Below are 25,849 nucleotides of genomic sequence, written 5' to 3'. Positions count from 1 at the left end.
CAAGGCACACAAACTAAAGTCACACACACACAGTCATGTCAAGTTGGTTCACTCAAAAGCCATCTAGCAATGTCCTTGATAGTCCAAATCAACAATAAAACACCAAAACCAAATGAGAGTTTAGTTACATATAAATTAGGCCAGAAGCCAATAACTTTATTAGGAACTGCAACCTAATACAAAGATTTAAACAAAACTGTAAGCTCATCCTTTTGCTAATGTATAAAGTTAAAAGTGAAAGAAAAAAAATGTATGCTATCATATATATATATATACAGTGGTGTGAAAAATTGTTGGCCCCCTTCCTGATTTTTTTGCATGTATTTTCACACTTTAATGTTTCAGATCATCAAACTAATTTAAATATTAGTAAAAGATAACAAGTGAACACAACATGCAGTTTTTAAATGAAGGTTTTTATTATTAAGGGAAAACAAAATCCACAAACTACATGACCCTGTCCACTTTAATGTGTGAAAAAGTGTTTGCCCCCTAAACCTAATAACTGGTTGGGCCACACCCTCAGCAGCAACAACTGCAATCAAGCGTTTGCGATAACTTGTAATGAGTCTGTTACAGCGCTGTGGAGGAATTTGGTCCCACTCATCTATGCAGAATTGTTGTAATTCAGCCACAATGGAGGGTTTTCGAGCATGAACTGCCTTTTTTAAGGTCATGCCACAGCATCTCAATAGGATTCAGGTCAGGACTTTGACTAGGCCACTCCAAAGTCTTCATTCTGTTTTTCTTCAGCCATTCAGAGGTGGACTGGTGCGTTTTGGATGATTGTCCTGCTATTGTCCTGCTTCAAGACCCAAGTTCGCTTCAGCTTGAGGTCACGAACAGATGGCTGGACATTCTGATTTTGTATTTTTTGGTTTTTTGGTGAATTCTTGGTTCCATTTATCACAGCAAGTCTTCGAGGTCCTGAAGCAGCAAAACAGCCCCAGACCATCACACTACCACCACATTTTACTATTGGTATGATATTCTTTTTCTGAAATGCGGTGGTACTTTTACACCACACGTAATGAGAACGTAACACCTTCCAAAAAGTTCAACTTTTGTCTCGTCAGTGCACAGTATATAAAGTTTTGGGGATCATCAAGATGTTTTCTGGCAAAACTGAGACGAGACTTTATGTTCTTTTTGCTCAGCAGTGGTTTTCGTCTTGAACTCTGCCATGCAGACCATTTTTTCCCAGTCTCTTTCTTATGCTGGAGTCATGAACACTGACCTTAACTGAGGAAAGTGAGGCCTGCAGTTCTTTGGATGTTGTTGTGGGGTCTTTTGTGACCTCTTGGATGAGTCGTTGCTGTGCTCTTGGGGTAAATTTGGTCCGCCGGCCACTCCTGGGAAGGTTCTCCACTGTTCCATGTTTTTGCCATTTGTGAATAATGGCTCTCACTGTGGTTCGCTGGAGTCCCAAAGCTTTAGAAATGGCTGTATAACCTTTTCCAGACTGACAGATCTCAATTACTTTCTTTCTCATTTGTTTCTGATTTTCTTTGGATCTCGCCATGATGTCTAGCTTTTGAGGATCTTTTGGTCTACTTCACTTTGTCAGGCAGATCCTATTGAAGAGATTTCTTGATTGTGAACAGGTGTGGCAGTAATCAGATCTGGGTGTGGCTAGAGAAATTGAACTCAGGTGTGATAAACCACAGTTTTAACAGGGGGGCAAGACTTCTTCACACAGGGCCATGTAGTTTTGGATTTTGTTTTCCCTTATTAATAAAAACCTTCATTTAAAAACTGCATGTTGTGTTTACTTGTGTTATCTTTGACTAATATTTACATTTGTTTGATGATCTGAAACAAACATGCAAAAACATGCAAAAAAATAAGAAATCAGGCCAACACTTTTTTACACCACTGTATACATATATATGTGTGTGTGTGTGTGTGTGTGTGTGTGTGTGTGTTCATTTAGCATAACTGTTTTCTATTTGAAAAGATTTTAAAAAAGGAATATATTTTTAATTTAATTAAATATATTAAATATTTAATTTTTTAGCATCATTACTCGTCAGTGTCACATGATTCTTCAAAAATCATTCTAATATATTGATTTGCTGCTCAAGAAACATTTCTCATCAATGCTGAAAAGAAAACAGTTGTGCTGCTTATTTCTGTAGATTATTTTTTCATGATTCTTTTATAGAATAGAAAGTTCAAAAAGAACAGTATTTTTGGAAATTGAAACATTCTGTAATATTATTAATGTCTTTCCAGTGACTTTGTCAATTTAATGCACTCTTTATAAATTAAAGTATTAATTTCTTAAAAAAAAAAAAAAAATCTTACCCAAACATTTGAAAAGTAGTACATGTTTGAAAATACTGTTTGTAAAAGACAAAACCACTTACTGCTCTTAATGTTTTACTAATGTTGTTTAGATGAATAAATAAGTAAAACATAACTTATTTATATAATTTAGAAATGTCTGAAAGCTATATGGCCCTGATTTAATTTAACATGTTATATTGTTGTTGTCGTTTTATTATTATTATTTGAACAAACTAAAGAGTGTGTTGAACAGCATATCAACTGCTACTGAATATCTTGTGGCATTAATAATAATTATATTCGGCATTAGTATAGTCAATTTTATAGTCGTGACAACCCTAGGACAGACAGAATCACAGTTATGAAAGAGAGAGCATGACACCAAAAGATAGAAGAGGCAGTGAAACAAAGAGATGCCCAGATTGAATGGGATTAAATTGAGACAGCTGTGGATGAAAGATTTAGGGAGAGGAGGAGATGAGAAGAAGAGTCCTTTTAGGACAGAGAGAGAGAGATAGAGGAGGAAGGAAGGAATGAAGGAGTTGATGTTTTTGACCTTGAGCTTAGTGGCTTCCTGTCTCAGAACAAATCTGCCATGCCTCTCGCTCCGTCTTTCTTTCCAGAAAATCTCACTGACATCTCTCTCTCTCTAATCACATTTGTGACAGTAAATCAGCTCTGACTCCGGCACTGAAATATGAGATCCGGGCTAATCAAAACTTTATTTCATCCTCGCCACTGAAATCTCTATGGGCATCTTTAGAAATACTGTCACGTGCACCCGCCACAGCAACAGCCAGCGCAACCATATGACAGACCACAATCAATACACCTACACACCACCTGTCAAACGCTTGAACATGCTCGACTAAAATTAAATGCTTTGAATTAGTTTTGTAGACAAATCAAATGCTGTCTTTTTGTATGCATTTTACATAAAGTATGTATAAAACACAAAATACACAATTCCACAGTTCTGATGACTTGACTAATATCCTAAAATATGGAAAACCATAATAATAAACTAGGTGTGTCCAATTCTTTGAATGGTAGTGTATATATAGGCTAAGAAATGGACTATACTACTGCATACTGTACTATTATACTTTCTTGCATATGTAGTATGCAATATGGTTTCAAATAAAAGTACATTGAGTACAGTATGGCAAGAAAATGAAAATTTTCGATGAAGCATGCATATGCATTTTTTGTTTAGAAAAAAAAATTGTCCTCTGCTCAACATGTTAGTAAAGTTAGTAAGATTTTTTTTTTTAGTAAATTAATATTTCTATTTAGTAAGGAGGCATTAAATTGATCAAAGTGACAGTAAAGACATTTATAATGTTACATAATATAACTATTTCAAACAAATGCTGTTCTTTTGAACTATGTATCATATTATTTTTGAAAATATATATTATGGTTTCCAAATAAATATTAAGCAGCACAACTGTTTTTAACATTGATGAATTATAGGAAATGTTTCTTGAGCAGCAAATCAGCATAAGAATGATTTCTGAAGGATCATGTGACACTGAAGACTGGAGTAATGATGCTTTGCCATCACAGGAATAAATTATATTTTACCATATATCAAAATAGATAACAGGTTTTTGTAAAGTGTAATAATATTTAACAATAATACAGCTTTTACTGTATTTTTAATCAAACAACTGCAGCCTTTTTTTTTTTTTAATCTTTAATTTTTTTTAAATCTCATCGACCACAAACGTTTTAACAGTAGTGTATGTAGAAATTTTCAGGTAATAAATTAGGTCACTTTTAGGCAATACATTTTTCTATATGTTAACGTTTAAAGTATGCAACTAGGCAACTTTTATTATATAGCCAGAAGTATGTACTTTCCCCACAGTGTATTAGTGTATTGTAGAAGAACGTGGCTACTGTAGAGCATAATGTTTCCTGAACACTTACTTCACCCGCTCCTTTGAGTCACCAAATGTCTCTTTTAAGTTGCTGAAGTCTGGGTAGTAGCTGGCAGGGGGAGATATGACCTCCAGTAACCCAGAATTCAGCTCTGTGTAGAACCTGATGGACAATGACAGTCAAGAACAACGGTTAGCAAAGCATCTGAACCATTAGGTCAAATGTACAATTGAGATCATTGACAGGCAAAACTAAACGTACTGTACTCTTGGAGAAGTTCAACATGTGGCAAAAAAAAAACGGTACTTACTCTTTTTCAAGGCCTGCAACCACACTGTTTACGTAATCTATGTCCGTCTGTGAGAAAGCAAAGAAAACACTGGTTAGCACGTGCACACACACACACACACAGGCTCGGCAGAAACACAGGTGCAGTAACAACTAAGTAAATATACCAGCAGCGCCTGACAGCCTGGAAAAATATGGGAATTGGAGTGACTCTGCTTTGGGCTGTTTGTTATCTCGGTAAGGAGGACGAATTGTCTTTTCTCACTGATTTTCTTCACCCTACACCATCTGTGCAAGTACTGTAAAACTGAAGTGAGCGATGTGGGAAGGGAAATCCTCTCTCTGTCATACACACATGTGCTCGGGGAACACAAGAGCCTCAATAAAGGGTCTTTAGATGCAGATGCCACTGGGTGTTCCCTCTTTACTAAAGCACTCCAAACTAATCACTACCATCGTTCCAGAAAGCCACAAGAACAGCTGATGACTGATCACACAAGAAACATCAGCCAGACCTAACAGACAAGAAGCCGGGTACAAACAAGCACAAACTGGAGCAAAATAACTACATTTATTATGACAAGACTGTTAACGTATAGAAACACTGTGTACTGTTAGGTGTTAGGCTGCACCTAACTTTTTTCCCTGTTTATTAAAATACAGATTTTTTTTTTTTTTTTTTTTTTTTTTTTTGATTAGTCAATTAAACTAACAGTTCTAGAACAGCCCACTGCAACACAGTAACAACATTCCTATTATAAATATTTAAGTAGTTTCTCTTAATGCAGAAAGAACTTATGAATGATTTAAAAACAGCCTCTTTGTATATTATAAAATCAAGCTGTTGTTTTATTACAGCAACAAACACTAGTAATTGTCATTTTGATGGAAACCACCAAGATAAAGTTTATAATACATGAACATAAAAAAAACAATCTGTTTAAATTTGTTACAAATATAGATTACTGTTTAAAAGTCTGGGATAAGTACGTTTTTTTATGTTTATGAAAGAAGCTCATTAAGGCAGCATTTATTTGATTAGAAATACTGTAAATTGCATAATTAGTATAATTATATGCAGTATATACTACAAAATATTATTACAATTTAAAATAACTGCTTTCTATTTGAATACATTTTAAAATGTGATGCAAAGCTGAATTTTCAGCATCATTACTCCAGTCTTCAGTGTCACATGATCCTTCAGAAATCATTCTAATATGCTGATTTGCTGCTCAAGAAACATTTCTGATTAGTATTAATGGCGAACAGAAATACTTAACTGAAACAGAAATCTTCTGTAACATTATAAAGGTCTTTACTGTCACTTTCGAACAATATAACTTATTCTTGATGAACAGAAGTATTCCTTTCCATCAAAAAAATCTTGCTGACCACAAACAGCAGTGTACATTTTTAAATGGCTCGGTTAAAATATGTGGGTAAATACTGCTGCCAACAATGTCTGTTTGGCCAAAATCACCCATTTAATCAATTTCAAAACAAATGCAAATTACCTTTAAAAACTATGAATAAAGAGAGATATTTTACATAAGATCACCCAGCGTTTTCTACTTTAAGATTCACTAAATTCAAGATAAATTTTTCCCTCCCACTCTGTGTTCATCAGACATACAAAATTGTGGCAACAGATGAAGCGGAAGACAAATCCTGACAGGTATGTCTGCGTGTCTGTTCCTCTTGCTCTATCGTTCAGACAGCAGCATAAAAGCATCGAGACCCCTGTTCTCAGCGTGAACCGCCCACACCCCTCAACGGGTGGTAACAAGATAACAAACAACAAACCACTCTGACCCAATTCAGCCATTTACAAAGCCGGTGATGGTCTCACAACTCAGATCTTACACTGAACATCAAGCAAACATGATACAGTGCCACTGTGTCAACTACAACTGTTTAAAGGGGTCCCATTATCCTTTATACACTTTTCAACTTCCCGAATTTAAATAATTCCCATGCAAGGGATGCCCAAGAGGGAAAGGCCTGGACAAAAAGTAAACAAAATGCCCTTAAAACACTTTTTCCCGGTTGTCAGTGGCACCGTTAGAACCACTCGTTGAGAGACACTTGTTTAGTCAGTGTTTGACTGTGAGAATGGCACACTAGTTTCCATCATAACAAGTTGAACTTCACAAAAACTTCACAAACAGGAAGTCAGAGCCAGCCACAATCCTCACACACAAACACTTTCTCAAACCAATGAGATAAATGCTCACCTCTCCCACGAACACTATGATGACGCAGTCGAGCTTCTCCTCCGCCGAGAGTTTATCGATGAGTGAATGAAGCGTCTCTGACAGGTATGACTTTACTTTCCGCTTCACCGTGGGGATGCCCATCACTATGGAAACTGCACAGAATAGAGAACAAAACCTCAAGTCCAGCCTCATAAACTGAATTTATCAGCACATCATACAGTCATCACCAGGCAGATGACAAACTACTCTAAATAACATGAAATAGGTTTGTTTAGAGACTGCCATACAAGACGAATATATGACAGATTTTGATTGAGGTTCTGTGGCTGTATTATTCTGGCTAGATATCTCAAATCTTGGGCCAGTTGCATAAACATAGCCACTATGTTTTGACCAACTAGCTGTTAGCCAAGAGACAATTCTCCCTTTTTATAACCGACTTTAAAAAGGTATGACCAGTCTTAAAGAGAAAAAATTAAATGACTACAGAGAAGAACAGAGATCCTGACTCCTGATACAGTCAGAACATGAGTAAACAAGATACTCAATAAGGGACCAATAACAAGTGTTAACAGCATGTGAAGGATATTGAATTGTCTTTTCACATGACTAGCACAAAAAATAAAAATGTTGTGTGAGTTTGAGAGCTGATTTGAGTAACAGACTGACAGAAGCTCTGTCACACTTCATCAACAACAAACAAGATAGTAAAATATGTCCTCGTTTTGCACTGCTTCCCACCGCAAGCCAGAAAGTGTTTTGAGAGGTAACACCATGTGGGCAAGGAATAAAGTAGGCTGAGGATCAAAGAGAGAGAGAGGGAGATAGAGCGCACATTAAAGAGAGGAAGATTATCAGACAGAGAGGTAAAGCACCTGAGAGAAAGAAAAAAAAAAGTGACACATTAAGAAAAACAAACATGTTTTTAAGTTAATGTGCATTCAACACAAGTCATCCTCTCCTACGCCGCCTCTTCTCTTTCACAAAAGTAGCGTTTGGCCTTCAGGCGCTCGATTACATAAAGAGCCGCTGAGCTGCATCATTCTCCCAGAATGCTTTTTCTTCACTCCTCAGCAGCAGTATTTGAAGTCTGCATGCTTATCTTTGAGACAGCCACTCAACGTGCCTTGAGACTAAACTACGGCAGATTTATACACAGACGGTCTCTAGGGATGTTACAGTTCCTTACTGAGGAGAAAAACAGAGTGTTTGAGACGGTAGGGGCTTTCACTGAAACCTTATATTGGTGAACATTTTCATTTTATTAGTGTGGGTGTCTTTCAACTAATCCTCTCAAACTTCTCAGAGCTCTCTTTCTAATTGTGTATATCAAGGGTTTTCAGCCTTTGCAGGTTTAGGGACGCCCAATCAGATTCTAAAGCTAAGGCTAGATTTACTCATTAACAACTGATAATAACTGTCATTAAAAAAATAATAATAATAATAACAACAACAATACATTACATATTAAATTGCATGATGCTCATTAACTGAGCATGTTTTAGTTCTGAATTAAAATTCATTTTAATATATATTTAGGGGCAGAACGAAAAATATCAGGATGGTACAATTTTCCTGATATCATAATGAAGGGGAAAAACTAATTACAAGAATGAAACTCTTGAAATAAAAACCTTAAGCAATTTGGCATATTCCTTCATTATTATTTCTTTTAAAAACATTAATATTTCTTCGATGCATATTTGAGAAATATTTGTCTCCCAAAAAAAAAGTAATGTGGTGTGACCAAAAAACATAATGTGGTGTATTAAGCATGCAAAAACATGCAGAAAAATGTGTCAATGTCAAGAAGTCTTCAAATTTGATCTTTTTGTAATGAGAAAAGGTTGTTTGTAAATGTCATTCAGAGTCATTAAATTTAAACTTGAATGGTTTAAATATTTTTTAAAACCGTTTAAATATTTTTTTTAATTTTTTTTTTTTTTTTTTTTTTTTTTTTTGTATTTTGCATGTTTTTTGATTGTTTTTCTGTGTTCTGTATTATTACTCGATTCTGATTGGCTGGCAGGTATGAATTAAAACCGTTTAATGCACAGGTATTGATGCACACACACACACACACACACACACACATACACACATCACTTGCAAATTAACACAGTGAGAGGGAGAGAGGTCGGAGATTGCAAATTGCGCTGTGCACACACATAAACTGCCCCGTGACTTTTATTAATAAAAAAGCATAGATAATAGACAAGGTAAAACAACAAGGTAAAATCAAAGAAACTAAACTGCTTCATTGTTTGTAGAGAGAGAAGCACAACAAAGATAATTCGAACACACAACTGTCATCTCTCAGAAAAAAATATCAAAGTCAAGAAGTCTTTTAAAATTTGATCTTTTTATAATGAGAAAAGGTTATTTGTAAAATGTCATGTGGTGCAACTCCCCAGAAACTGGTGCAACTTGCCAAAATTTATGTTATTTCTAAATTAATAATTCATAATATTTATAAACACACACACACACACACACACACACACACACACACACACACACACACACACACCACACACACACACATATATATATATATTTATATTATTTAATTTTTTTACAACTTAAATTTTAAACATGATGGTTACACCACATGACACTCAGAGTCATAAAATTTAAACTTGAATGGTATAAATATTTTTCAAAACCTTTTTCCGTTTCTTCTTTTTTTGTCATTGGCTTGTATAATGCTTATTAGACCATTAGTTAACATTCATACAGTTGTCATGAATATTTTAGTTCTCCTTGGACTCTTAACTAGCAAACCCGAGTCTATATCGATCAGGGGGTGGTGTTGATCATGAGAAATGGTGCACAGTCTCTAGGGTCTGGGCAGAAGATGATGTCCCCATTTAATGTTCTAAAAATAGCCCTCTAAGCCACGATCTCAATGAGAAGAGAGGGACCGCAGGCATAGGCATAAGCCAGAGCCGTCCGCAGTCTTGCCCACAGACAGTCTGGAAACAGGAGGCTGAGATTACTGTAGCTAGCAGGAGAGGTCCATCTTTGGGTTTGAAAGAGGTGGGCGTCAAGCACTGGTGGGCTTCAGCTTTCCAAAAACGAGTTCTCTCTGTTTTTCCCATATGCTCAGAAAAACAACCTCCTCATGTGACAGGGGTCAGTCACACAAAAAAGTTTTTTTTGACATTTTCTTACATCACTGTTGTTATTCACCCAGTCTGTCCCAGCATAGGATGTCACTTGTAATAAAGCCACCTAGCCGTTGCCTTAACTCATCTGTCATTAACCCACATACTGCCTGATACAGTATAGTGTGGGACACTGTGTCACACAAACAAGAACAAAATAGAGTGCACCACAAAAGAGCACGACAGCTCCAGGCTTAGGGTGTCGATTAGCCAGATCAGTGGATTGGTCACTACGCTAGGAAAAAAAGCCCAGCCAATCAAGCAGGACTGCAACCACTACAGACATTGAAGGGGCCACTGACTTTACATTATGCACATTAATAATCAAGAGATTCTTAAACTTTTACATTTGTCTACCAATCTTAAATATGTGTTTACATCTCTACAATCACAACCACTGTGTTTAGCTCTTGTCAGCTTATGGATACATTAAATACTGCAGAAATTCTTAAAGATTTCCGTTTATTACCTACTTACTCAATCTCACTTCCTTATTATTCTGCAGTATTGTAAAGCAGTAGTTTTTAATTGGTGGGGCGTGAACCAAAAATGTGTTGCACATCATTGTACATCTGCACCGGTTGTGGAAGGGGAAGAAAAAGAAAATGCAAAATGCAACTAACCACATATTCATGCAGAGATCGAATAGAAAACCAAACAAGATAAACAGCTCAAATTGAAAAGAAAATGAAATTATCATATTTATATATTTTGCCCAGTGTTTGTTCATCTGTTGAGATGGGAAAATCACATTTACTGTTGTCCATTTACAAAACTGCCAGTTTCCTTTCCAGTTCCAATTTACTTATGTTTTGAAAACTCAAAATTCATAATAACTGGTAGGGTAGCAAGAAGCAGGAGAGAAAAACAAACTATGCAAAATCCAACTAACCACATAAGAGTGCATAGTTAAGAAAGAAAACAAATAGGCTCAACAACTCAAAGGGAGGAGAAAATGAATATATAGTGTTCAGTGATGTTCAAAATGTAAAAACAGGAAGAAATGAGTGTGTGCACAATTAAATGCCTCACATCGGCCAATATGGTAGCTAAATAAATAAACTGCTATTTCATGTATCCTTAATTTTCTGTCAGATTTTACAAATATTGTTCTTACTTTTATGATAAACAATAATGATATGATAAAGAACTCTAGTACTCTATGTTGCTGCCTTGCTTTTAAAACAAAAAATGCATTATTGTTGTTAATAAAAGATTTCACATCTACACTACCCCCTAAAACAATGTTGTTAAGTGGTTCCTATCCCTGTGGCTCCCACCCTTACATTCATGTCCCCATGACTATCCTCTCCATTACCCTCGCTGAACCCAGGAGGGCTTGATTCCTCTAATGACAATCTGATAGGCCTGTTGTGGGTGTGTGGAGGAGGGACAAAAAGCCTCTGGCTGCAGCTTCATCTCTGACACACTGACCGGGCCTGTAACAGCCCGTGGATAACAGGCGTGTAACACAATATGACAAGCACGGATGCGGCAGACAGCAACACCCCGCTGTTTGAGTGAAAATGTGAGGAATGTTGGGTGAAAAACAAACATCACATGACAGCTCTGAGTCTTAACAAGGCCATAACAGTGATTTGCAATTGTCTAGTGAACTTGGCCAAAGCACCTTTCATCAATCAATGACAGTTCGGTCATATTCAAAGGACATTGGAACGTCAGTTCTGGATTGAAGAGAGTGATATTTCAGTGGGTTTATCAGATGTTTGATAATGATCTACTGTGAGAGCTTAAAATGCTGATGAATAGTACGTTGTTTGGCTCACCTCCGGTACGTCCCTGGCCCACCTGTACAGCAGGGTGCAGGCTGCCTTCATTGTTTAGCAAGTGAGGCAGATGGTGGTAGATATTTGGCACATGGAGGGGCTTCCTGTGAGCCAACTCCTTCAGCAACTTCTGTGTCTCATCTGTAAGAAACCAGGGCACTTCAGCATTATGACAATATACATAAACTATATAAAAAGAAAAAAAGAATACAATAATGTAAAAAATTTGAAAACACTTGTTGATCCTCAGTATTTAGAAGAAAGTGAGAGCAGTTTAACTGCATTATCCAAAAAGGCAAATCAAACAACACTCCAGGCATAAGAGCATTATCAATCTAGGACAGCTGTTCCTTGGAAACTTAATCAACTTAATCAACAATATTTGCTCTAAATTAATGTTCGGCTTGGGGTGTATGTGTGGCTTTGCCTGTTTGTCTGATTTTCAAATATTTTTTGATTCAAAGCTTTTAATGTTATAATTCACCTCCTAGTTGCTTTGGTTCTAGGCTTAGAACTTTTTTTTAATCCCTATGGGAAAAAAATTCATAAAAAAAAATTCTTCCGAAACCAAGGCAAGAGAAAAAGTAAACAGGCACTGCTGCACTCTTTAACAACGTGTAGGTAAAAAAAAACCCTGCTTGATAATTAGAAAACAGTAAACAGTAATCTGCATGACAGATAATAATACATTGACAATGACACACACAACTATTTGTGTACATCCACGTTAACGTCCAGTAACCTGAGAAGTTGGAGAGAGCATCTTTGCTGCCGTTGGTTTCTGCAATGGCGCGTCTGAACTGCTCGAGGATGGCGTTGAGCTCAGAGGAGCGCTGGAGGGTTCGGTGCTCCGCCACACGCAGACGCTCCCTCAGGGAATGGAACTCCCTCTGATAGGCTACCAACTTTTCTACAGAGAGAAGAGGAGGGTGGACAGAGAGACAGGCATAACGTGAGGTCAGAATCATGCAGTGCATCATTCATGTAAGGAATTAAAAAGTAGGCTATTACATGAAAAAAAAAAAAAAAAAATAGGAATGTTGCCACGGTAACTAATTGAAATAGGTTTAATTCGAACTGCTAAAATTACTCAACCTAAAACCTAAATAAAATAATTTTAATTAAATGTAAATATATTTAAAAAAAAAAAACTAATAAAAATGACAAACGCAAATAACAAATTACTTAAATGAAAACTGAAAATAATAAAGGGCACTATTAGTTAAGCCAGTGACACATCTTACCCACAGGGTAAACTTTCACAGATATATCTAGGCCTGTATAAGATTGCTTGGACATAAAATTGATTTTGCTTACTATAAAAAAATTAAGAAACTATTTTGCAAAAAGCTGCATCACTTTTCAAGATCGTGTGACTTTTAAGATGGAAATTTAATTGCCAAATGATGCTTAAAATTTACAAAGATTCTGTCATGACTAAATGTGTCCTTTACAATATTAGGTGTTCTGCATAAAACTGCTGCTAATCTACAAAAACAAACATTAGCATGAGATTGTCATAAGTTTGGGGCTATTCAAAAATAACCTCTTAAACACTATAGTTAGGGGTGCACGATAAACATCGGCCGATAATTAATGGCATCTCGACAGTAAATTCGGTTCTTTAATCAGCGGTAAATTCCATCCGGTGCGTGATTTCACATAGGGCAGCTGTTACTACACAGAGCCGTTGTTAACCGACAAGCAGCGCAAATCCACGTTCATTATCAGCGTGGATTTGCGCAGCTTGTCAGTTAACAACGGCTCTGTGTAGCACCCCTAACTGCAGTACAACTGTTCATTATGTAAAGTCAGCAAAAGCGTTATTTTCAGGAACCAGACATGTCAGCCATTTGCTGATTGCAACAAAGTTTCTGAGAGATGGGGTTCCAGGAAGGTTATCTTTCTGCTGCTCAGCATGACAAGGAGCGAGAGAATGTGGTCTGAGGCAGTGCCAGTGGGAAGTGCTCTCTGCTAGAGCAGATTAGCCTTGGGTCACGCCACCTTTTATTTGCAGACTCAAGTGTGGTTTAGCATTTTGTCATTGGGTCTTTTATTTTTTTATTTGATGACTCAATGCGATGCGAGTCAGTGGCAATTGGACTGTCCTGGTCTGTCCTGGTGGTTTAAAACGTTTTCGGTCAATCAACTTTGATTTTCTTATGCAGATCCAAAAGCTTACGGTTCATTTTCTTTGAGGAGGATGTGTTCATGTCCAATTTGCCACAAGAACATCAATTGAGTTAATCGCTTTGAACTTCTGCTATGACAGCTGAAGAATGACTGCTTGTTGGACCTCAGCAAGTCTCTCACAGGTTTCCTCTTGATCTCCCTTTTATCCTAAGCTTCTACATTCCCAGCAAGCTCTTCTTCTTACCACGGAGGGGGTTTTGTAAGGATTCAGCATCTCAGCATTTCAGTTTCCTCTTCAGATACAGAACTGTGTTTACATCCTGTGTTCTTAGCTTGCATTTCGGGTCTCTTCCCTTCCTTTTATAATTGGATTTAAATGGGGGTTTCTTCAACTGTGGGCTCTTTTGGCACTGCTAGCTCTTAAAATACTTTTTGCACTCTCACTAATTAATTAATTAGCTATTTGTATACCGAAACAGTCCAACAATGTTTGTGTTGTGGTTTTTCTTAAAATACTTTTTGCACTCTGTGTGTGTGTGTGTGTGTGTGTGTGTGTGTATATATACATTGGAATGATTTTATTAACTTTAATTTACGTGAATTGTGCACCAAACACAGGAATATACAAATATCGTATCGGGACTCAGTATCGGCAGATACTCAATATTTAATGACTCGGAATGGATTGGATCGGGGGCACAAAAAACCTGATCAGGACATCCCTAGTACAAAGTACAGGAACATAGTTGGTTGGTAAACCAGTTCTGAGTTGTAGATCTGTACAAGCAGATTAATGCATGCATGCGGTAATACTATACATCAAAATAAAACCATCTAAAGCCACATGGGGTCACAACAGCTCATTGTGCTCAACACTATATTACTGATCACACTGAACTGCTACTGAACTCCTCTGTGGTTTGGGCAGGCAATCAGCCAATGCTATAGGGAAACTCTCATATTCCCAAAGATAATGACTTTAGTATGTTGGAGAGTAAAGGCACTCTATCCAACAATAACAAGAGCATCAAATTACACAGATCAGCAGATTTTCTTAATACATCTGACACCATCGGCAAACAAAAAATGTTAATGTTAGGCCTGTGCGATTATAAAGAAAACAACATTGTCCTGAGTGTGGGCAGGATGTGTTCAAGCTTCTAGGTTCTAATTTGAATTAAGAAGGCACACTTTGAAGGGCTGCAGGCCTTTTATATGTTAGTCTGTCTTGGACACACACACAGAGAGCTTGCTGAGGGCTGAGTGATGTTCAAGAGAGAATGGATGTGTACACATGCATCTGCTGCTATCCTTAAAGGCTTTACACAGCACACATATTGAACTCATTTCAAAATAAGGATCTATGTACACTGGGTCAGGAGAAAACAGAGTGTAAACAGATTTTCTGTGGTGTTTTAAAGTAAATGGTTAAATAAACAACGTAGACATAGACTATGGTTCACAAGATTGGTGCCAGTAATTTCAATACTCATTCATAATGTTACAAAAGATTTCCATTTCACATTAATGCTGTTCCTTTGAACTTTGTTTAATCAAAGAATCCTGGGAGGAAAATTTGGTTTACACAAATATGTAACGTAGCAAAATTACTGTTTTTACTGTATTTTTGATTAAATAAATGCAGCTTTGGTGAGCACAAGGCAGAACGTCTTTCAAAAACATTTAAAAAAAAAAAATACATCTACTGACTTCAAACTTTTGAATAGTCTCACTTTCTCAACCCAAAGCTCCCTCCTCAGTACACTCAGACCATTCATACAGCAAAAACAGCTCCTTTTGGAAATTTTCATGATATTGACGTCATAAACTGAGCACTTTACTGCCTGTGTTTACATATCAATGCCTCTGCAGTATTTAGCAACTTCATCATCCTGAAGTGTGAAACACATTTAAATTCAATTTAAACAAGGCTTATAGTTTAATAACGTGAATTACTTGTATGATGGACGAGACTGAGCTACAACCATATTACTAGTCTGTTAGTCCGGCTTCACAAAAATAGACTGGTATGATTTCAGGCGGACTAAAGCTTTTACATTACAAATTATTGTACAAGTCTGCCGAAATATTGGCCTCATAGATAAGACATTTTGTTCATTCTACTGTAATTAAGACAAAAATGCTTTTTTTCAAACTTTTTTTTTATTAACAGAAGCTGGGACATTTAATATATTTATTCAGTTAACCAAATTTAATGTCATTTCCAGAACTTTATTTTCTTCAATAAAAACAATAGTCGCTGAGGAGGGAAAAATACATATAACATATGATTTCAGTTTGTTTATTGACTTTTTCTAGCATTTTATTTGTAACTTAAATTTGAGATAGAAATATTAATATTTTAATAAAAAAAAATTATTTAAATACTTTTTAAGTCATCCTGCGGCCCCCATAATGGGACCCGGTCTCTTGGTTGACAACCACTAGTACAGATGACTTTTCTTATAGTTCTTTACTGCATTACAACATCAGGCCAGCATCAGATTATAGCCAATTTTGCAATGATTTACCAACCAGCCATGAAGGACAGTCAGCCCTCAAATCACCATTACCCTAGTGTCTGTCTCAACCACAGAAAGTCCATTCAATATCCCGACAGACTGCAGCCACTTTAAATGGATTAGCACATAAACTGTTGCACATCCCAGTAATCTTGTTATCTTTTCCCATACCCCTCCATTCCTGCCTCTCAGGCCTCTACCCAGATGTTCATATAGAAAGTGCATGTGATGGATGAGCCAAAGTGTGTGCGCACATTCTCTGAATTTCGGCGACTCAACACATTGTTTTTCAAGGCACATCTAACCTCTCTGTGAATAATACAGACATACAAAAGTCCCAACCTAGTTTTAAAATCCATTTGGTGCTGCTGATTAAGCTTATTTTACTAAGAACTGTTGATTCACTCACCATCATGAACAGCACTGTGGCTGCAGTAGAATCATTCAGGATCCTGGGCACCACTATCTCTCAGGACCTGAAGTGGGACACTCACATTGACTGCATTGTCAAAAAGGCCCAGGAGAGGCTGTATTTCCTTCACCAGCTGAGGAAGTTCAACCTGCCACAGGAGCTGCTCACACAGTTCTACACACAGTTCAGTTGAGTCTGTTCTGTGCACTTCAGTAACTGTCTGGTTCAGCTCAGCTACCAAATCAGACTTTAGAAGATTGCAGCAGATAGTCCAGACTGCTGAGAGAATAACTGGTACAACCCTTCCCACTCTCCAAGAGCTGAACTCTTCCAGCGGGCAAAATCACTCTGGACCCCTCACACCCAGGCCACTTACTCTCTGAACTTCCTCTTTTTCATCTTGCCATCCGGTCAGTGCTACAGAGCTCTGAGCACCAGAACGGCCAGGCATAAGAACAGTTTCTTCCCTCAGGCAATCCATCTCATCAACAGATAACTTGGCAATAAATGTGTAATACACAAAACTATTTATACATTTATTTATTGAAAAACACCATACTTCTTATTTACATTTCCTTGCATTTGTACATAATACTTGTACACACTAATGCCATCTATTGTCTACTTGTATATTGTGTAGGCCTATTTTATTTTAAATATTTGTTGTATATTATTATTTCTTATTTACTTATTCTAGTTTTATTATCTGTGTACTGTCACTCTAATCTGTTTGTGCTGTGGCAGCTTCTGTCAACAAAACAAATTCTTTGTATGGCCATGTACACACAGCAGTAGAATACAGTTGTCAGTCCTTAATATGGTTACGTTCACACACAGTTCGCTTTTATACGGGTGTGACATCTGAAAGCTTAGATCCCGTCAGTTTTCCAACTGAGCCGCTCCCGTCAGTCTTATGTTCTGCATGTGATTCAAATGCTCCGGGGAGAGTGCCGCTCTCCACCCAAATATAAAAGCTGCTGTCTGTTATTAATGAAGATTTGACGAAAGAACTCACAGCTCGATTGGACTCATCATGTCAGAAGTGATTAAACTTTAATGTATTATGGACATCGCCGTCTTTGATTTTACTTTGGTCACTGTTGCTATGGTAACTGGTAAGAAATACGGGCTTGACTACCGTTGCATGTTCATACAGAGAGTATTCCAAACGAAACTGTAAGCTGCTGTGTGAACGGTACATTTTGAGACTCACACCTGTAAGTAAACACTGTCGTCAATCCCAAAAACTGACAGTGTGAACGTAGCCTATGTGTAAACATACCTGCCAATAAAGCTCTTTCTGATTCTGATTTACACAGTGGGGACAAAAAATGGACACATTGAACAATCACGCTGTCAACCTCCCTGCCAACAGCATGTTAATGAAACGCTCTTAATCCTGAACCAAACAGGTATATAAAATGGGGATGTTCCTTATGTATTTCTTTACACTTAAACATATTTGATGTGTCTTGATGCACAATATCATATATCACTCTGGTGATTACAGCACATACACATCTGCATTATAGCAATTACTGTATTTGCCAACAGAAAACAGCATTAGCAACCAACTGAACTTATGTAATGTGACATATGCAAAAGTGAAAGAGAATACTGAGGTGGAAAAAATGTAGGGCAAGAGCTGTTTACTTCTATTGGGATTTGACTGGAGTCTAAAGAAGTGAAATATTTTATGCAATGAAATAAGAAATATTGCAGTCATTTGTACATTAATTACAGAACAAACCCTGTGTTCCCTACAACAATTGGCTGACTGTACATTAGCCCACTTTTTACAATGCTACTTAAATATGCAAGAATAAGTGTGTGGAATGATATGAGAGACGATAAACCATCACCGATATATACGAAAAATACAGTTATTATAGGAAAAATACAAATTATTATAGAAAATAATAAACATTTGACTGATGAATACCGTGACTGACCAATCAGAATTAAGTATTCCAGAGAGTTGTATAATAGTACTGAATAAAGATGCAGCCACATCAGTGAAATTTCTGCAAAATTTATGTTTTCTGTGATATTTCATGGGCGAAAAAATGCATGAAGCAGCACTCACACTGAAGTCGCATTTAAACCAAACATTTTGTTGTTGGTCGATGCGGCAAATGCATGTGACCACGAGCATCTTGAGGAGAGTCTGCATGGGGAGCTTTATGCGTTAAATGCATGTGTTTTGTTGTTTGTTGATGAGAGTCTGCATTGTTTTCACTTATGACATTTCACACCTTAGAAGTACTTTTTTTACAGCTATGGGGCCATGGTTACAAAAAGAGTTGCTTTTAGAGAAGATTATGCAACCAAAAACAATTTTTCACATTTGTGACCCTGGACCACAAAACCAGTCTTAAGTGTCAATTTGTCGAAATTGAGATTTATACATTATCTGAAAGCTGAATAAATAAGTTTTCCATTTATGTATGATTTGTTATGATAGGATAATATTTGGCCAAGATACAACTATTTGAATATCTGGAATCTGAGGGTGCAATAAAATCTAAATACTAAGAAAATCGCCTTTAAAGTTGTCCAAATGAATTTCTTAGCAATGCATATTACTAATCAAAAATTAAGTTTTGATATATTTATGGTAGAAAATATAAAAAAATATCTTCATGGAACATGATCTTTACTTAATATCCTAATGATTTTTGGCATAAAAGAAAAATCGATCATTTTGACCCATACAATGTTTTTTTGGCTATTGCTACAGATATACCCGTGCAACTTAAGACTGGTTTTGTGGTCGAGGGTTACATTTCTATTTAAAAATGGTCCAACTTTTTTCCAATTGTTTTTAAAACCACTACAGAATCAAGTAACCATTTTTGCCTGGGTGTCAACTTAAGTTATTATAGGCAGAGTTTCTGGTTTTAGGTGAGGACAGTGTAGTGATGATGACCATGTGACCTTTTCTTTATTCTTGTGCAGCTGTGAAAGCTCTTCCCTGCGCCCTCTCAAACTAAAATGCACTTCAGGAGAACTGCTCCAGCCTTTCATTCTCCACCCTCAGGGATTATTCAGGGTGAACACTGAAATTTGTCACAAGAAAAAAAAAAATCACTCACAGAGGACATCAGTGGAAAAATTTAACCTGTGGACCAGCACAAAGAACAGAGCGCCTTCAGAGGGACTGGCTTTGTTCTGTTGCATGATGGAGAGACGCACTACAAAGAGCAGCAGATGAAAATCTATAGGCAACCACGTCAGCTAGAGAAAAAATTAAAGCTGCTTAAGCCCCCAAAACAAGGTGAAGCAAAGAAGACTTTTAAACCGGCATCATGAAATTCGAATCAAAGTGCCGAAATGCAGTTCAGTTCCATCATGGGAATATGAGCTGACGTTCTCAAGGGGCCAGCAAGTCCAGAAAGACTCTCAGCTCTCAAGCAGCAGGTTTTGGGTGAAACTCCTGGAAAGTCAACATGAAACGGTGTTTGCAACCAATTTTACTTCTATAATCTGAAATACTTTATCTGCTGAGCTACAGCAAATATACAGAAGGTCATTTAGCGCTGAGCGATTTGGCAAAAAATTCAGAACATTTAACCTGTAACAATAACAGCACCTTTCAGCCTGTCACCTGCATGCAAACATGAAATATCAAACATACAGTAGTTATCCTTTACAGGTTTTTGCATACCACTCTGCTGCTTTTCCATTGCTTGTGTTTTATCCCATTCTTTTCAATGCAGTCCTTCATCATGTCACATGTGAATGGTTAAAGAGGTGTGCCGTCATGTGGTTGGATCATTTATCTCTTAACTGTTATCACTGGCACATTATCAACATGACTAATTGTAGCATTTGCTAATACTTTTATTCAAACAACAATTCTTCAATTTATAACAAAAATAAATAAATTATGGCAAAACATTACAAATCGCATTTTAACAAAAAAAATCAGAAAAACTGTCCAGCCATATCTCGTGGTTTACATCAAAATAGTAAACAGCACAACCATTTTCAACATTGATAACAATAAGAAATGTTTCTTAAGCATCAAGTCAGCATAATAGAAGTGCCCTGATGAGCTAAAATTAACTAAAAAAAAATAATAATAATAATAATAAAAAAATCTAACTCCAACTTTTGAACAGTACTATATATCTTCTGCTATCATCGACACGGAGTATAAAATTGCTCAAGATTTTGTATAAAATGTAATATAACTGCCTCAAAACACTGTGATGGCCCCTACATAGGATTACATTTTTGTCCATTGGGAATTAGCTGCATCATGTAAAATGTGCCAGACTGCATGAAAGTTTGCTAAAACAATGATAAAATAGCCATTTCACCAATATCCAACATATCCAAATGCCTGTGTGACCTAGGTGATGTCAGCTAAAATAGAAACTCATTACATTTTAAACAAACATTCCCAAAGATTTTTCTTTTAGAATAACATGCACCAATGAATCATTCGCAATTAGACCAGAAGTGTGCATTAAGAAATTAAAAATGGTCAAATCTGATTGAATGTTGCACCAGACATCAGCCTACCCCCACGGGAAACAGATAAGCTCTAAAAACTGGAGAGTTTATCATTATTAACAGGAAGCCTCTAGTTGCTTTAAACTGGAAATTAGATTTCACCACTTTCTAATAAACACTGAATATTAGAGGAACATACAGTTATTTAAAATACACAAGTTATATAACACAAACACTTTTGAGAATCACTGGGACAAGGGTCTACAGCAGCACAAAGTCTTAAGGGTGTGTGTGTGTGTGTCAGAGATAGGGTCTTTAGAGGACAGTCACATGCTTATAACACATGGTTTCATCAAGGACAGAGTGAAGAGGTCAAAACCCAAAGGGATATGGAAAGTTCAGAACATGCTCCTTCTTTCCCATACACAATAAATAAGGAACAGGGCAAGAGTTGCTGTTGATTGAAGCCAAGATTGCCTCATCCACAGAAATAAAAATTCCCTCTTTATCTCCTCCATCTCTATGGCTCATTTGCTGTAACTTCAAGCTTTATAACCCAAAAAATCCAACATCTCTAGGACCCTATGATTTCTGCAGTGCAGAAAACGCAGACGGAATCACGGAATCCAGTCATAAAAATAGAATTCACAGTTTAATGTGGAATGTCACGGAATTTGTCAAATTTTGAGTGAATTAATCAAAAGTAGGCCATTAGACTTAAATCAAATCATGATATGGACTAGTATCTGTAAATATTAAGCCGCAAAAGTCAATTTAAATATGAATCCGGCATGTTCTGTGTGTCTCTGTTAATGAATGGCGCAAAAGCGTGGTTTCATTTACTGCATGCAACGCTCGCGGTGATTTCAGCATCTGCCGTCTCACTAAACGAGGACGTAAACACATGAACAATGTGGATCTCCAGAACTGCTCTGAGAGTCACTTCATGAGCGTTTGATTTGAGTAAAACTAGCGTCATATTACATACACTGAACTGTAAAGGTATTCACGGCAACCCGTCAAAATAAAAGTCCGGTTTGATTTGAAGACATTGTGCCTATTACTATTTTTCAGTAGAATGTACATAGCCGCCTACTACTACTAAAAAGAAACAAACATTATTTTTTTTAAGGAATAATCACACAACATTTCTTCCATGTTATAATTTTAATAGTAAATCCCCTTTGTAGCCAAAAAACAAAGTTTGCTTAATTTTCAATAATTAAAAGATGAATGAAATGCCTTTTATGCCTTCATTTAATAACCAGAAAAATGTAAATATGCAACACAGAATTTCTTAGGAAAAAAAATTCATAAGGCTACTTTAAGAAAAAAATTAATAAATTATTTTTTTATACATTCAAATAATCAGACATGCTAAAACACAGAATTTGGTAACAATAAAAAATATGAAGGAAAAAAAATTAAACATTTAATAGGGCCCTAAACATGTAATTTTTGTTAAACGTTCAATAAATAGATGTGAAAATTTATGAGTTTTATGATTTTAATTAATTAGACATGCTTTTTGATTAATATAATTTAATTATATTATTAAAAAGGAGTCAAGAAAAATTAAAACGGAAAAAATGGAATTTGAAAAAAAATAATAAAACAGATTTCATAGGGCCCTACATCTCTTACCAAAAGTACAGTGTGATTACACAAATGGGATCACATGGTAGTAATAACAATAACACAAACATGTTAATAATAATAATAATTATAATACCATATTAGTGATTAGCCATTATGGCCTTTTACACATCCTTCAAAAGCTTCAGACTTCAACATCCCTTATCAAAAGTACGCCATTATGGCCTTTTACACATCCGTTTGAGTCTTCATACTTCAATATCTTTTATCCATTATTGATTAATTTATATATATGTTTTTTTTTAATTATTTATTTTTTTATATATTTGTCAGGACATTTTGGGATTAAGAAAGTTATAAGCAGAAGCAACAATCACAAATGGTCAAATATTAATCAATAAATCAGCTAGAGCAACACTTCTGTTACTACATCACATACCATATAAACAAACCATGGTATTACTATACCAATCTCCAAAACCTCATCATACCAATATATTTTTTGCCAATTATTCTACTCCAATTATTCACACACACTTAAAAAAAAAAAAATATACCAATATATTTTTTGCCAATTATTCTACTCCAATTATTCACACACACTTAAAACATGCAGTGTGAAATCTGTAAATCAATCCACTTCAGATCATGTTTGAATTCATCACCACTAGGCTTGTTAAACATAAACAGACTATGAATGAGGGAATAAGGAACGAAGACAGAGGAAATGTTCTGAGCCGTTGTGTGACACAGTCACTGTGTTGGTCATATGACATGTGGGTGAATTGTTTTGGGAGAGAGAAAGGCCATGAGCAAGAACAAAGGGAAAGGTAGGGGTTTGGAATGGCTGGGATACAAACGCAGTTCTCAGACCCTACAAACAATGAATGAGTTACTTCATCTTCCCCTCTCTTCCAGTTAGCGTATGTGCCGGTAAAGAAAGAAACGGCATTCATTAATTGCAGGGTATAGAGAATGATGGAAATCCTCTATTCTTTTACAAGAGAGCGCCTAAATACTGTACTGCTTATTCCACAGGCAAGGGACATGTAAACTTACAAGAAAAGTGGCATCTGTCATGAAAAATCTGTAAGATGTTTAACAAAAATACAAGACAGATCATAAAAATTTGACATTCTTTTTCAGCTGCAAAACAGATATTCCACAAGAAAAAACTTCTGCTTCATTTATGTACCCTTGGTTCTTAATAACATCCGTTGACCACCTAAGAGTAATAGTTTAGTATTGTCCTGAATTTTTTTTTGTCATGTCATCAAATCCTGTTTAACTGAAGGCAGCTTTTCTACTTCAGTAATGAGTGGAGCATTTGAGTCTCGCACAGAGAACCGACGGGAGCTTTGATGGAGGACAGTGACTCGATCTAAACCTCAGACGACACACAGCTCATATCTGCAGCTCTGGAAGTTAACAAAAACACACACGAAAATACACAAAGTGCAAACATATTAATGACTCAAATCCAGGACTGACACCAGTATTCTGCTGCTGTGAGAATGTGGCAAGAATTAAAAGTTCCTCCCCTTTGAGAAGCCAAAAATGATCATTTATGTAAATTTTGTCTTGTGAAATGTTTGCAATACACAGCTTCATCAGAACAGTAAAAAAAGTTATGATCCATCTTATTAAAAAAATGATACACATCTCACAGATTCTGCAAGCGGTATGAGCAGAATTCTGTACTGATATAAACAAAAACCACCATAAAATAAACAGATCAATGATGAAATACGATGAGAGTGGAATATCATCAAATAGCTGTAAATCTGATGAGTAAGCACATTAAAACAAACACACCAATGCAGTGTCCATCTGAAAAACATACGCAAACATCTGCAAAAATGACAGGACTGTTATTATGTGGTCTATAGTATTTTTTCACTGAAGTGAGCACAGCAGAAACACAATCTGGTCCTATTCCTACAGAGGTAAAGAGATGAATAGGGAGATGAACATGATCTAAAACATGAACAAAATGAGATGCTGTAAACATTACTATATTAAATACTGGTTCACTTCATGATGAAAATGCTGACCGCAAATATTGGTATATGTGGTAAATTGGTTAATTGGTGAGCACCTTACAAATTAATATTAGCACTTACCTATTCTATTCTATTCATTTTTTTCAAATGCATTTGAACTCGGGTTTGGACCAGGCAATCGAACCAAGTGTGTGTGAGCACCCTAAGAGACAACTACACTGAAAATAGAACACGGATGGGAATCATGAGGAATCTACCAATTCTGGTTCAGATTCAGATCACACTAAATGATTCTTTTAGTACACTACCCTTCAAAGGTTTGAGGTCGGTAAGATTTTTTTTAATGCTTCTGAAAGAAGTCTCTTATTCTCATCAGCGAAGTTGCATTTATTTGATCAAAAATACAGTAAAAACAGTGATAGTGTGAAATATTGTTACAATTTAAAGTAATGATGTATTTTAATACATTTTAAGTTTGAATTTTATTAATTGATGGTATTGTTAAATTTTAAGGTTATTTACTTCAGTGTCACATGATCCTTCAGAAATCAGTCTAATATACTGATTTGCTGCTCTAGAAACATTTCTAATTACCATCAATGTTGAAACCAGTTGAGCTGCCTAATATTTTTGTGGAAACCATGATATTTTTTAATAATAAAATGCTTGTTTTAATAATTTAAATGCATCACTGCTGAATAAAAAGAATTAAAAAAAAAAAATCTTACTGTGCCTTTTACTTTAAAGCTGTGTAAATTAAAGTGATTAAAAAACAGAAGAGATTGTCCTTCTTGAAAAGAATACTGATTGTCATTATTATTATTAATTGAATAGTTAATTACTTAAAAAGGGGTAATATGGTGGTACCACTCTCTATTATCTAAACTATATTTACAAAGAGAACAAAGCCTAAGCTATAGCTTTTATTCCCATATATAAAGTTTATATATATTGACGTATACTGAAATATATTAACAAAAGTTGTCTTTGGTTATAAACATCTAAATAAAGGGAAAAAAAAAATATTTTTTGTAGACTGACGCTACCAGAAGTAATGTAATAAAATGTTCCAATAATGGAACCCA

At 36.0% G+C, this 25,849-nt stretch overlaps 1 protein-coding gene across 1 annotated transcript in view; it reads right to left on the bottom strand.

The window, feature by feature from the left end:
• LOC109075984 (alpha-1,3-mannosyl-glycoprotein 4-beta-N-acetylglucosaminyltransferase A-like) overlaps nt 1-25,849 on the bottom strand; it is a 40,432-nt gene that overhangs the window by 9,403 nt on the left and 5,180 nt on the right. Inside the window, exons 3-7 of the mRNA XM_042763402.1 lie at nt 12,380-12,547; nt 11,638-11,778; nt 6,702-6,835; nt 4,487-4,533; nt 4,225-4,338 (exon numbers count right to left, since the gene is read on the bottom strand). Of these exons, the coding sequence (XP_042619336.1) occupies nt 4,225-4,338; nt 4,487-4,533; nt 6,702-6,835; nt 11,638-11,778; nt 12,380-12,547 (604 nt within the window). The remainder of the gene's footprint in view (nt 1-4,224; nt 4,339-4,486; nt 4,534-6,701; nt 6,836-11,637; nt 11,779-12,379; nt 12,548-25,849) is intronic.

This window comes from Cyprinus carpio, chromosome A9, assembly GCF_018340385.1.
Source record: "Cyprinus carpio isolate SPL01 chromosome A9, ASM1834038v1, whole genome shotgun sequence".
Lineage (NCBI taxonomy): Eukaryota > Metazoa > Chordata > Actinopteri > Cypriniformes > Cyprinidae > Cyprinus > Cyprinus carpio.
The sequence above is the reverse complement of the archived record's forward strand: the minus strand, read 5'-3'. Positions and strand labels throughout refer to the sequence as shown.